General features: G+C 34.6%; 1 protein-coding gene across 16 annotated transcripts in view; it reads right to left on the bottom strand.

Moving 5' to 3' along the window:
- KIAA0825 overlaps positions 1-14913 on the bottom strand; it is a 259062-nt gene that overhangs the window by 163616 nt on the left and 80533 nt on the right. For all 16 annotated transcript variants that reach the window (XM_083817020.1, XM_083817019.1, XM_083817027.1 and 13 more), the window contains 4 exons: positions 7707-7801; positions 5654-5881; positions 4462-4727; positions 3007-3157 (listed from right to left, as the gene is read on the bottom strand). In XM_083817020.1, the coding sequence (XP_083673146.1) occupies positions 3007-3157; positions 4462-4727; positions 5654-5881; positions 7707-7801 (740 nt within the window). The remainder of the gene's footprint in view (positions 1-3006; positions 3158-4461; positions 4728-5653; positions 5882-7706; positions 7802-14913) is intronic.

Below are 14913 nucleotides of genomic sequence, written 5' to 3'. Positions count from 1 at the left end.
CACCACTGCAGAAGCAACAGAGTTTCACTGAAGATTTAAATGGGCTTCATTCCCCTTTTCTGACCTGTTTGTTGTCATTTCTAGACAATTCCACTGGTAAACATCTGCTATTTTTGCAGACTTTGTATAACACACAGATGTGAGCTTTTATTTGGCTTATATATCAGGAAACAAGCAGCTGTGCTTTATTACATAAGCCATGTTCAAATATTATCTTTGAACAGACAATTCTTTATTCTTTGTCTATTAGAAAACATACGTTCCTAAAGCTACAGCAGATGTCTGTTACACTAAAAGCTTCGTTCCAAAATATAATCTGGAGAGCTGGCCCAGTGGCACAGCGGGTGTTCAGTGCACTCCATCAAAGAGATACTGAACCCAGAGAGTTTCCCTGGCAGCTTAGACTAAGTGCTGTATGCTCAGTTCAGATCTCACATTACCACAAAAACACTATATATATCTTTCCAAATCACTTCTTAACTTTTTAAAAAATATATGATAAAATCACTGTCACCTCACAGTGATTAGAATCTACATATTTAGTCTCTAATTATAATGGTTCTTTTGGCTTTGCTTTTAATTCCAGTTACTGCTTAATGGACTGGGTGCATGTCAGAATGAGGACAAATGATCTGGTACTGAAATGGTTATAAGAGTGCAAATATATTTAAAAAGACATTATTCTTATTTTAAAAATGTAGAAAAGAAGTAATGCTTTGTTTTATAGATTGTAATAACCATTCACTACCAATGTTCTTCTCCTCAGATGTTACTGTCGTACAAATAAATACAGAATTGGATATGGAAACTGCAGCTCTGTATAATCAAACACAGACACTGCCTCCCCTTCCTCCTTTCCCTTTGTCTTTCTCTCAGTGGTTTTCTCTTCTTTCAGGATGATTTACAAATCAGGTAAGTCAAGCAATTTTATTAGCCATTGTAGCATTAATGACTAGTTGGGAATGGGAGGGAAGGCCATCACATTCTTTAATATCATTTGAGTGCCCTATATTATCAGGGAAAAGGAAGAATAAGCCCATGTGATTGCTGAAATGTAGGGTAGCCATTTAGTTTGTTTATAAGCATGCTATTCAAGACTGAGGGAAGAACGGTTTCTTCCTCTTTCCTTCTCCCCTACTTATGCAGTGAGAAGGAGAAATGTTAGTAGGAGAACACAGAAATGTTTTTTTTTTTTTCCCTTTATGAAATTGCATTCAGACTTTACAAATGATTACTGGATTTTTTATAGTCATAATGTAATATTCAAAACTGAGGGACAGAAAAGAAAGGGTAATGAGGGGCCTGAGGTAAACTGTATGCAAGAGCTAGGCTACTCATGAGATAAGCAGAAGTACAGAGCCAAGTGCAGCTTCCCCTTAAAGTAACCAGATCATGATGCTGTTTACAGCAAAGGATACACTGAGAAGGCAACAAGGCCCATGAGCCACTGCCTTGGACAACGGCACGAGCGTGTCTCCAGTCTGACTTAAGAGGAAGAACCTCACGCTTTCTGCTGAGTTTATACATTGGAAGGAGCAATCTTTCACAGCTAGAAGTTTCTGTAACAAACAATAAGCCTTAAGCTATCCTGTTCTGCTCAGGATGCCTACAAGACCAACACAGAAGTCAACAGTTGCTCAGCATCATTCTTCCTGGTGGCATTCTTAGGAGATCTTTCAAGAAAAAGAGTAGGGTGATGACATAAAATTACGTGTTTCTGACCTCAAGCCCTGCGAGTACACAGAGCCAAAACACCAGCTTTCCTCCTCCCTTCCTACATGTGAGTTCTGATTGGTATTGATAAAATTATTTAGCTAATTAATACTCTTTTTTTTTGTTGAGATTCCTATTTGTGACAATTAGGTTTCCTCCATTGTTAATAACTGTCCTGTGGGGTTTATTGGGTCAGCAAAAAACAGACACAGCACCATAGGAACTACAACCAACTAAGACCAGATCTACATCAGTTGCCAAAAGCCACTCAATTTATTTCTTATCAAACCAGTATATCTGGGCTCACATTCAAAGAAAAGGAAAGTGTTTATTTCCTTATCTTTAAGGAATGTCATTTTGATGCCATTACTTATATTAAGGCCTGTTTAATCACTACTACAGACTTTTGTCACTGACTCAGCAGCTTTACATGCTACATTTGTAGAATACATACATCACAGAGTTTTTTCTCTCATGTAAGACCTACAGAAAACATTTAACAAAACTCCCCCAATTCTCTCATACAGTAAATGAAATAAGGAAGGGCAAGACTTTGTCTTCAGGAAATCACAGTTACACTTCCACTTCATCCTGAAATTATGTGAAAAAATTTCAAGTCGTATACGTCTATAATATCTTCTACTTGGAAGAGGAAAAGCGATCAGTAAATTATAATAATATATTCACTTGACCTTAGTGTTTTTTTCTTAGAATCATTAGGACTGTAGTTTAAGAGCACACCCACAACTACAAAATGTAGGTGAAATGCCACCAGTTATTTCAAAAATATATAGCTGAATGCTGAAGATAACTATATGGACCATCTTTCCTTGTAACATACCTCACTCACAAAAGGTAAAAAAAAAAAAAAAAAAAAAAAAAGGAAAAAAAAAATTAATTGAAATAAACATCAAAGAATATTTAATCAGATTAAAGATTTAAAAAATATCTGTCTTGCAATGTTATATGTCACACTTTCTGCAAGAAGAAGAGTTAAAATGACAGTGACCTTTTTACTGAGTTCCATAAGGCATCTTGAACCTGGCACACAGTATTTTATTAAGCAAACAACATAAAATCTCTATTTTAATTACTTATATCACCTATAAATTACTACTTTTTCTTATATCATTTCCACAGACATTTGCCTGCAAAACCAGATATTCCAAAACAATTAATTCCAACGATCTTTATGTAAAATTAGGCTGATCTTATGCTTCTAATTAGTCAGAGAGCTGGCAACCAGTAAAACACATTCTGTAAGAAGTAGGAATAGTAAACTTAACTTCACACCTCATAAAAAGCTTTGTAGTCATCCCAATGGTGGCTCTCAGCATCCTGTAAAATGCTTGTAGCACAAACTCTGACGCAGTAGTTCGTAACTTGAAACTGGAGAACGTTGATGAATTCCTGATATTGTTGGACAGGCACTAGGAACAAGGGTCTGTTCAGAGAGAATGATCAAAGAAGTAAAGATTGAAAGGCCATGCAGTAGGAGGTAACAATCCCCAGTACTGCAAATGCTTTTGATTATTAGGAATCAATCATTCATTTCCTCTCAGTCCTCGAGTCTGAACGCAACATTCACTTTTGAAAAAATCTGGTCTTTGTTTCACAAGTTCTTTAAGTATATCTACTCTTCTATAAATTCTCATTTAACCAAGTCACTTGGAAATATATTACTTTAACCTATTTTCTGAGATAAGAGTGCATTTGTCCTTCAGTTACTGGGAGATTCTGTGTTGAAGAACAAATACACCAACATTAAACGTGATAAAGAAAACAAACACAGAGTCTGGAGATTGTTTCTGTTAGGTAGGTATTCTGGGGAAACATTTCAGAATACATGTAAGTAGAATGATTGAGCCATATTTTGACTCAGGCATCCCCTTCATAAAGGCACACTTCATGAAGCGGAGGGTTAAAATCATCAGAGGGAAAGTAGCTGCACAGTGTATACAACCCTTTAGGAATCATACATTCCTTCAAAATTGTTGTAGTTCAGGTGCTCCCCTCAGAAGACCTAGTTTCTAATTTTAAATCACATATGGCCAAAACACATGGACTAATAAAGATATTCCTAGTATCCTAAGCCAAAAAAAAAAAAATTCTAAAAGCACAGCTAATGTAATTATATTACCTTCCAGGTCAAATACCGTCTTAGACTTTACTGCTTCTGATCTTTCCTAATTTTCAATGAAAATTGAAGTGAAAATGTAATTTTCATTGAAATGAAAATGCATGAATGAAAAATAAATTCTAAACGTAGATTGGATATATTTGTTCACATTTTTGAACAAAGATGGTATAAGGAAAAACTGCAGGAGTGTATGTTAATAAAGTTCTCTTGGATTGCTATGTGCCAAATTTGATTTTAAGCAAATTCAGCTATTGCAAACGCCAGAAAAGAAAATTAAGACTGTAGCCTTCTATTGATACGATAGCAGAGTACTTTCAGCTCTCTGGACAATGTCAGTTATTCAAGCTTCATAAAAAAAAAAAAAAAAGAAAAAAAATTTGATCTGCAAATCATATGCAAATCTTACACATAAATAATTTGTTTTGTAATGGCTGTTTTAGATTATCAACAGCTTTGAGTCAGGTCTTTCCATAAATAGTACATGTAGTGCTTGTGCTAAAAAATACGATGCAATTTGGAAAACTATCATCATACTGCATCACTAAAATGAAGTGAAGTCCTATATTATTTACATTTAAATTAAATTATTACATGTAAAAGGGACTCACTTTTTGCTGTTTTCTCTCATTAAATTGCTATACATCGTAAAATGCTGAAAGACATAGATCGCTGTGGAAAGAGCAGCATACAAGTTTTGCGGAGGAGCCTTGGAGGGAACGTCTTTGCTTTTCTCCTCTAGTCTTGCCAGGACAGCTGTTGCTACTTTGCTGCAGGCCTCTATAAAGTTTGCTCTAATTTCCTGAAGAGAATCATCTCTGCATGCCAAAGCCAATGGAAGCAATGTGTCAAGTTCTTCCATGATGTCAGAACAAAACTGGGAGAAATAAACATGGCATCAAGTTATTTGTATTCTGACAGCATTGTTTAATTTATACACACTAGGGTCAGATTCTTGAATAATGAAATTGGTATAGAACATAAATATATTGAATAAGCTTTACAAACATTTCATTCTGTTGTACAGGGGAGTAACATTTATCTGCAGTAAATGAATTATTACTTCACTCCTTCTTGCTTTAAAGCTGCAAAATATATATTGAGAAAATTAAAAAAAAAATAAAACCATAAATAAAATTATTTTCTAAACTAATTTATTCTGAAAAATATACATTTCTGAATACTGAATATGAAAGAAAACTTGTCATCTGTTAGTAAGTTCATATACTGAGCTCCCTAAAAATATTTCCCCAAAGTTTGTGTTACTTTAAGCAAATATTAACAGCATTCAAAATTTTCTGGAACAGTTGCATATCTCACTAAATTCAAAAACTTGCAAACAAATATTCCCTTAGACAAACTATTTAATTAATTGCCATAAACGACCTTTATGTCAATTCAAAGAACTCTAATGTGGCCACATTATTGGTTATGCTGATTAGTTAAATGGCATGTCTAAGGATTTAAATACAGGAAATCCCTTCATAGTTATGCTTCAAAGCTTTCAGCATGTTCCCATCGAACAACTTGGTAACAGAGCAGACACTAATCAGAATGTTTTAGAACTTTTTGGATGAAAACAATAATGCCAGCAAAATTTAAAAGTTAATTCTTTCAAGTATAGACTACGGGCTATTGTATAAAGCTCTGCTCAGCCTCATGTTGTAATGCTTCTCACTTTCTTCTTAATTCCATTTATATAAGATATAGAATATTAATGGTACTGTAAGTACTTCAAAGTGTAGATGGCAAACAGCCTTGGCATTCTGTGTCTCCTCAAACTTCAGATCTTTTGATACCTGCCTTAGCAATTCGTTTTGGTTGCTCCTCCGGTTGGACTGCTCTGCAGGACTCCCTCATTTGCTGGTTGTTTACAAGACTCATTGCATAGCCTGCAGCTGAAGACTGTTCTTTCTGCTCATGTTGAAGAATTTTAGTTGAAAAATCCTCAATTGCTATTGTTATACAGTGAGCCACAGAAGAAGACAGGTCTTTGAACGCATTTCTCCAACCAAAATTCAGTAAAGTAGGCTGAAATATATAGTTTTATTAAATCAACACAAATTCAGTATTGAATGTTACTATTATTACTGCCTGAAATTTACTTAAATGTCCATAACTAAATAACATTAAAGGACACTATAATCTTTTGAAATTAATTTGAATACCTTAAAATATAGCACACAAGCCTTGAAATTATATTAAGAGCAATATATGCACTCAACAAAAATGAACAAGTGAATAGCAATATTAAATTTGTTATCAAGGTTTTAAGAAAATGAATATATAAAACCCCTTGATTAAATACAACTGTTTTTTATAAGCCATGCATCTCTAAATTATATATCATCTTTCATACACATTTAACAAAGCCAAATACAGTTATAACCTTTATCAATAGTTTAACAAGTAATCCAGCAATGGATACCATGTGATAATTCTGTCTTTTTTGTTTGTTTGTTTGTTTGTTTGTTTTGGCAAGGTAATAACCAGAAACTACTAACCATGAATATTAATAATAAAGAAGTTAGAGAAGGTGGTTTTAACACAGCCACGCTGGATATCACTCTTTAGAGGTGGATGTAGCAGAGATCAAAATGTTTAAATGGAGATCTCTAGTTTTTAGCCAAAGCTGGATTTTACTTTGGTTTATATTCATTCCCTGTCTTCTCTAGACAGAGACTTCTGAAGTTATCTGAAGTGTTACAGTTGCACAGAAGACACAGTGGGATGTAGTTACTTTTCCACTATTCTTGGTTTGCACGGTTCATGTAACTTACAGCAGACTTCATGCTTACCAGAAGTGACCAACTGAGAATTGCACCACTGTAAGAGAAATATTTCAGTGGTGTAAGATGTAGTGTAAAGATCCCCACTATGAGGGCATTGTAGGAGAAAAGAGAAGTGTTCCTAACAAGCTGTAGTTACAAAATTAAACTGAAAGACAATGAAAGTCTACAAAACAAAGGGGCTTGCACTTCCAGCTTTACTCCAATTTAGAAGCTGCCTTCTCCTTCCATGCCCCTTCCCCAGCCCCAATACTCAACTCCAGAGAGCACAGAGACAGCCTACCCAGATACCCATTTCTGTAATTCCCCTGTTTGTAATGTCTCTTTTTCATTTTTACTTATTATTTATTTTCCCTGTGATCTTGGGTCAAGTACAGCTCAATCTTCAGAAAATGTTCTTTGTAATCTATAAGATACAGGAACATCTGCCCCACAAACGGATTAAAAGCACATTTCAAAAAGCCATTTCAGCATTAAAACTCAGCCGTTAGGAAATTAAATTCCACCACTGCACAGTATCAGACTTGTTAGAGCATTTAGGTCCCATAAAATCAACAGTAAAAATTTGTTTAGTAGTAAACGACTACTAAAACTTAATCTGGTATGTACCTTCTACAAAGAACACCGCATACTACACAGTACTTTGTTGACATCAAAGAAACTGATCATCATGTGTGTAGGTATCCCTACAGGAAGCATTATGATCAAGTGCTTAGAACTTGATAGATTTTTTTAAGATTCTTCTTTATTTTACAATATATTTAATATTGAATAAAAGCTAACATATTTTAGCATGTTTTTACTGTTTGGTTATGAAGTATCTTATATTTCTAATGCTAAATCCATTCTATTATTGCTCAACCTTAACAAAACCAACCAATTCTTTATGAGTGCCCTAAGATTTTACTCCATCTTAGTTGAAAGTTTGCACCTCAAATTCATTACAGTAACTAAATAATGAAACTCTGGCAATAGGTGTTTATAATGAATATGGTGTCAGGCAGCACTGAAGACACAGACAAAAGAAAATCCCCCACAAAGTGCTGCAAGACTCTTTTCATACTCACCTCTTTTACCTGAAGTAACTGTTCAGGAAGCACATTGGTTTCATTTGCTCTAGTTTCTCCTATTAAAAGCTCCCCACTAGCTTTCTTCAGAACTCCTGCACAGTATGATAAAGGGGATCAAAGTTAAGATTAATTCTGTAGAAAAGTCAGCAGCGTACAACACCTTCTGATATATCAATATGAAGCATTAAAAAAAACTCAACAAGATGTAGTGGAATACTAATGTTATGATAAAGTCAAATTCAGGTTATACACAGCTCCTTTTACATAACATGATGAAATCCACATTCCATTGTATTCATATTTTATACATACACACATATAATGTGTAAAATACAGTTTCTTTTGTCATTAATTCATTTTTATACTGATTGCACAGTCATCTATTCCTAGGGAGAACAGATAATGTTAGAACAGCTGTGTAGAAATTAATTTGTATTCTTTGTTCAGTAAATTAAATGAATTGCACACTAATGTATTTTTATAGTTTTTGTTTGGAAATGCCAATATGGTAAGAATAAAAAGACATTTAATTAATACAGTTATTATAAATAAAATAATGGCTACAGGAAAAAGAACAGGTGAAGCTCCTTGAGATGGGATGGTACAAAGCTCACTCATAAATCTTGAAGTAATGGAAATATTGCCTGGTTTGACAGGGACAAGCCAACATCTGGGGTAGACATCACTTCCATCAGTGTATCAAAAAGAATATGAAAATAAAACCAAACAACCTAATATTTTTAAAATCTGTGTCCTAGCATAAAGCCGGCAAACACAGGTGTAGATATTCTTAATTTAATATAACTGATTTGAAATTAAAACCAAGAAGTTTTAAATGATTGAGTGCTGTCAAGTATTACTAACTATTATCTCTTACACATAAACTTAAATGTCTTCAGTCACCTGAAGATACTAGTAGTACACATAGCCAGGGTCTAAAGAGCTTTCCTATTTCTATCAAATATACAGTATGTGAATATATATGGGATTTCATTTACCTAGAGTAGATTTTACTTTTCTCCTAAACAATTCAACCTCTGAAAATGAGCATTCCACTTTTCATATGCCCATACAGCATTCTAAAGCTTCAAGTTTTTTATTATTGTTGTTGTTATTACTATTTTTTTTTCCCAGGAACTGTTTTCATACAAAACAGATCAGGAAAACAAAACAAAACAAAACAAAAAAGATTTGAGCTCTGAAAAATAAAAGATAAATTGGTAGAATATAAAAAAAGATGAGACTAACCAGATAACCTAGCTCTCTGATCATTCAAAGTATGGTGTCGCAGACAGCACCATGAACACTACGTATTTTGATTTGTTCTAACGCATGTTATGATGAAGTTTCTTACACCTTTCTTTAGAATTTACTTCAGAATGAAAAAGAGAACTGACTGGATATTTTTACTCATATTTATTCTGTACTTTCTACCTGAAATTTTCCTTGCTTTTCCTGGCAATTCATCTTTTTTATAGATATATGTTCTATTCTAACAGTGAGCACAATTTTATATCAGCTATTAATATTTTTTATCAACACTTTAAAGAAAAACATTAATACTTAACCTAAAATCCTTGTGTATTTGTAGAATTGCTCTCCAAAGTTATCCAGAACTCCAAGCTAAGACAAGTATTTAGCTGATGGCAGATTTGGATCTCCAGGACCAGAGGCACAGAGCCAAATGATCCTCCCCTCAGCATTAGTCATTTTAAATGTTTCTTCATTTTTTAAATCAATAGGCTCTTACTAGACTTCCCCACTTCCTTTTCTAACAGCCTGAGCACTCTTGTCTTTTATTTGTATATACATATATACAGATATATACACATGTGCATGTGTGCTCACACACATATAAAACATTTCAGTCTTCTACCCTTCACTGTTACCCCACTTTCTCCAAATTTTCGGTTTCCCCAAATGTCATCTAGGTAAACTTGGCTTTCATCTTGTTCATTTTAACCCCCAGCCAGCAGGGACTCCCTCACACCTTTTATCGATCACTGTGCACTAGCTGCAACCTCCCCAAAGCCTAGGCACTTTAGATGCTAGCACAGCCTTCCCTTGGAAAATTGTTTCTACAGAGATACACATAAAATTACTCCCTTCGTGTCCTTCTACTTCTTCACTTCTCTTCTGACTGTCTTGCAAACTCCCCTGGGAAATAAAAGTGCAGCTTTGTCCAAGAGGATGGTACTATAGTAACTGCAAGCTGCTGTAGTGAAGCTACTCAGCCCAAATTAGTTCCCTTTGTAGACAGGAGCTCAGACAATAGGTAGGAGGAAGCATCTCTACCTAGACAGTTATCATTTTCTACACAAATTCTTTGAGGCCTCTCTTCTCCAAAATTTCAAACTTCAAATTCTATTTATGTGTAAAGACATAAATATGTGTCGTCATAGTCATATGGCTGTTAGAGAATTTGCAGAAAGAGCACAATATAAATGTCACAAAGAAGCAGAAGATGTAGAAGGAATAATCAGTTTTTTTTCCATACTTGCTCCCTTTCAAGGGTATATTCTATACCTCCATGCTTAAAACTGATGTTCTTCATTGCTATAGAAGACCGAATCAACCACAAATCCTTGCTGTATCTTTCTTGAAACTTACAATCTACAAACTTGATAAATTGCTCACAATCTGTGTTACTTCAGTATCTCAGGCAGGCAGTTAGAATCATTTTGATAGCAGATATTCAAAAGAAGATTTTATCAAGTGTTTTACTTAAAATCAATACTTTTTTAGCCAACCTTTCATGCTTAAAATTTGTATGGGATAGGTCTTCTCTTGAAAGCAAATATTGCTGCCTATGTCCCCACTGCCTTCAACGTATTTCATTTTTTGTCCAATTCAGTACTGTTATATTTTTGTGAAGATTATGACAGTGAGACTTTGTGCATTGTTTACATATATATATATATTCCTTCCCTTTAAAAAGATCTATTAAATTATTTTTTTACAGAATTTTGAAGCTTCCCATTTTTTTTTCCATAACATTTAGGATCTAAAGAACTGTCAGAGTTACTTCATCTAACATCAGCATAGAGTAGATAAGCCTTGAGGAAACCTTTTTATGACTGCTCAGTAACTGTAAATAAGGTAAGTAAGTGTCACCAGAGCAGCTAGTTGGATTCGGTAGGCTCATCCAGAATTTTTATTGAAACTGTATTAGAAACAATACGTCTTCGAGAACAGGGAAATACCATTCCCCCCTGAATACAAATACAGAGAAGAAGCAAAACATATTTTACATGTGGTAGATTAAAAAGCCTCCTACTTCCTTTCTTCAATAACAGAGCCTCCTAATTCCTTTCTTCAATAATGGACTTACTATTTTTTTTTTTTATACTCAGTATATTTACTCAGCAAACTGTAATAAAACATATACTGAAAATGTACACCTGAAATCAAATCCTTTCTGATGTAAATTCAATCTTCACTTTAGATTGACCTGCTGATAATTACATATTTCTAAAAGAAGCTACTTGAACATTTTGCTTCAAAAGCAAAGCAAAAATCACATGTTCTTTTTTGAATCTTTATAACTTCAAAGTCTATTAGGAGGATGTACCCCACAAATTTGATTCTGCACTCCTGTTATTACACTTTCCAGAAATGGATATAGAGTAAATGATTTCTTCTTATGCTGTGAAGGAAAGACCTTTGCAAGTCTTCCAGGTCCCCTGAGGCAAAGCTTGTAAACCTAAGGGCTTGACAACTTTGCCCACAGTGTTTTCAAAGAGCTCCATTGGAAAAAGCTTTTCTTGGTACTCATTATCTGATCTGTCCAAAGTTCACCTTTCTCACTGGAATGAAAAAAATAAAAAAGTGAGGCACAGATGAAAGTACGTTAGATGTTTTTGATTTCTTAAAAGTCTCAACAAGAGGTTTCTGAAAAGCCAGAGGGAAGAGAAATCTACCTTAAAGATGGGAAGAGAATGCAATTTGGCATGATCCTAAACCAAGATCTTCTGCTTAACCTTTGACTGCAGCTTAATGTTCCAGGTTCCTTCAAAGAGAACAGCTCCTGTGATGCTGCATGTACTAGATAGGTCAGAACATCTCAGGGAATTCAACTGAACGTAAATAAAGAACTAGACTATCTCATCACAGTAGGCATGATGAGATACCTGCAGAAGAAATGGTTGAATGTCTCTTCAAGAAAAAATAGAAGGTGGTTACTCCTTCCATTTTCTGAAACCTATTGCTTGTAGTACAGGAAGTAAGGATACGAAACACTGAGAACAAAAGTTCTGTAACCATTAGAAAAATACAGATACTCTTCCTCAGAAAGACAGAGTGTTAGCCTTGTCCAGATGCCACACTAAAGTTCAGGGATGGGGCAGAGTTCCGTCATAATTTCCATTATCGTGAGAACTTTTCATGAACTTTTTCTCATTTTATTTAAGAGAAAAATTGAACACTACACTGATAAGAGATGAAATGAGTACTTAAACTGCTTTTTTAATTTTTAATTGTGTTTAGATAATGAAAATATAATTAGAAATCATGTGCAAAACTTAGGTCTGATAAAGAAAAGTCAAAAAATAAAATCTGGAAGGACTAGATGGAGACTACTGAAAAAAAGTTAGAGTGGAAAATGCAATTCACAGATTTTTTTCCATCTATGTAAAACAATTTGGGAAAATGAGTATTCTGAATATATTCCAGAAGATGTCAGATATAGAACTCTCCAACTGAACTCAGAGAACTATCCGTACCACCTAAAAAAATCTCTCTACATCCATCTCCCTACAGAGTTCACTCTGGTTCACTGTTTCCTTTGGTGCTATTGTCTGACATGGGGTTACCATCAGAGAACACTGGTAGGCAGTACTTCCCTCTAACATCTATTTTCAACCGCCTAAATTGGTCTTCATAGGATTCCATTGTGCACACTGCAAAGAAACTTGTCTTGTTGCCAGCTAGAACTGTGAACTACATGTCTTTCTTTTCTTCACTGTTCTTTTTTTTTGGTTCACAAGCAACCTCCTACCAAAAGCAGAATCCGCAGAAGAGACTACATCCAAGCGATAATGCAATGAAAAAGTATGAAGAGAAGCCCAGGTGGCCACCTTGCAAATTTCCAATGTGGAAGCCTTCGACCTCTCCGCCCAAGAAGCAGCTATAGTCCTAGTGTAATGAGCTTTACAAACCCTGGGAGCCTCTTTACCCTTAACTACATACGCCTCCCTAATACAATCCCTTAACCATCTAGCTAAGGAACTCTTAGAAGCCATTTGACCCCTCTTAAGACCCCCTAAGAGTACAAACAATCTGTCAGAAGATATGAAATCTTTGATTCTTCTGTGATAAACCCTAAGTGTTCTTCTTACATCCAATTTATGCAGCCATTGCTCTTTGTCATCGCTGGGTTTAGGGAAAAATGAGGGCCAAGAAACTGTCTGATTTAGATAAAACTCAGATGCCATCTTTGGGACAAAAAAAAAAAAATTTAAAAAGATGAACTGTCCAAAGAACCACTTTGTTTCTGATGGAACTTTACACGTTCTATATATCAAGATTGAAGTACTATGGGATACACTGAACAAAAATCAACTAAAACTGCCATTGAAACAGCTATACAAATAAACTCAACACTTGGCATAAGCATATGAAAATACATTATTTTTGTTGCATCTCTGCATGAATTACAAAGATTAAAAGGCTCCTCTCAATACTAAAAGCAACCAGAAAGAAAAGGAAGCAAGTGCAAGCTTCAAGTCTACGTGATGTCTGGCAAACTTTAGTTCACTTGGATATTAGCCTACCCTTTGTGAATTGGCCTGCTTCTCTTAATTTACCACCAGTACTACTTGCAGAGCACTAATATTTCAGAAATGCCTACACTGCAGTGACTGCAGGCGAGTTTGCATTCACCCAACCTAGCTTTAAACCAGTGAGAGACAGTAAGGGTAGCTGTCTATCAACAGCAGCACACAGTCCAATCTGGGCTAATTTGCTCTGCTTCTTAGGCTAGTTCTGCAGCCTGTGCTGCGCTGTATACCTGATACTTGTACCTGAGTCAACTTAAAGCTGCTTTGGACAGATTTGCACCATATATTTTTAAATTAAACACGATTTCTTGTGATAAAGTTTTTAAGTAGAGAAGATGACCATCATATTTTATATTCACATATTACAATGTATTCTGATGAAAATAAATCAAGGTTTCTAATAAATTGTTCTTATCAAAAGTCAGCCTTCATCACTGGAAAAAAAAAAAAAAGATTATCAGCCTACTGTAAGACAGTTACAGAAAAAATCTTAAAGCCCTTTTGGTACTGAACAAAACCTGGAACTACTGGAAACATAGCTGTCTTTCTCCCACATCAAATCAGCTTTCACTTCATCACTACAACTTATATTTCTAACAACATGAAGTGAAAATAACCGTAATAAACCCTTCCTTTAGTCAAGACTTTTTTCTTTATTTGTCTAGCCAAGTCTTCTCTTCACATATTCTTCAGAAACTGATATAACTGAACAAATATAACTGAACAAAGTTTTGTGAATAAAACTTCCTAATCAGAACAGTAACATTGGGAGAAAAAAAAAAAAAAAAGATATGCCTGATGACTTCATGAACATCACCTGTAAAAGATCTACCTCTACCTTCCCCTGTGTCTCAAAGAGTAATTGTATGTTTTCTTTAGAACAGGCCTTCTAACCAGAAGACCACTTCCTATAACCTGATCTAATCATATTCCCCTTTCAGATTTGGTAAGTAGAGATGCCATTTAGGAACCTGCTTACTATAGACATGATTACTGTAAAAAAGTATTTCTCCAAAAAGAAGGCTGAATGCACTGTTGAGGAACATTTCTGAATGCTATTCAGCTTGAAGAAATGCCTCAGGATAAAATCCTTACTACATTTTCTGAAAAGTAAAATATTTCTTGTTAACATTGAAATAATTAAGTTCTCTGAATTATTGAAGATCATGTCATTAGCTAAACATGATAAGTCAATTGCCCATTTAAGAATATTTCAAATTTTTAAAGTTTTCTTCTCAGAAAACATAAATAAAAAGAACATCTAAAATTATCCTTACTGAATATGTACCCTAACCTCCTCATTAACCCTATGAGAAGTTTACTATAACACTTTTGTAGGATCAAGGCCATAAAACATAAAACATCATGTATAATAGCTTACCACTTCTTGAGAACTAGTAAAACTGAGAGATTAAAGGAATCTGAAA

This window comes from Anser anser, assembly GCF_964211835.1.
Source record: "Anser anser genome assembly, chromosome: Z".
Taxonomy (NCBI): domain Eukaryota; kingdom Metazoa; phylum Chordata; class Aves; order Anseriformes; family Anatidae; genus Anser; species Anser anser.
This window is presented reverse-complemented; position numbering and strand designations above follow the sequence as displayed.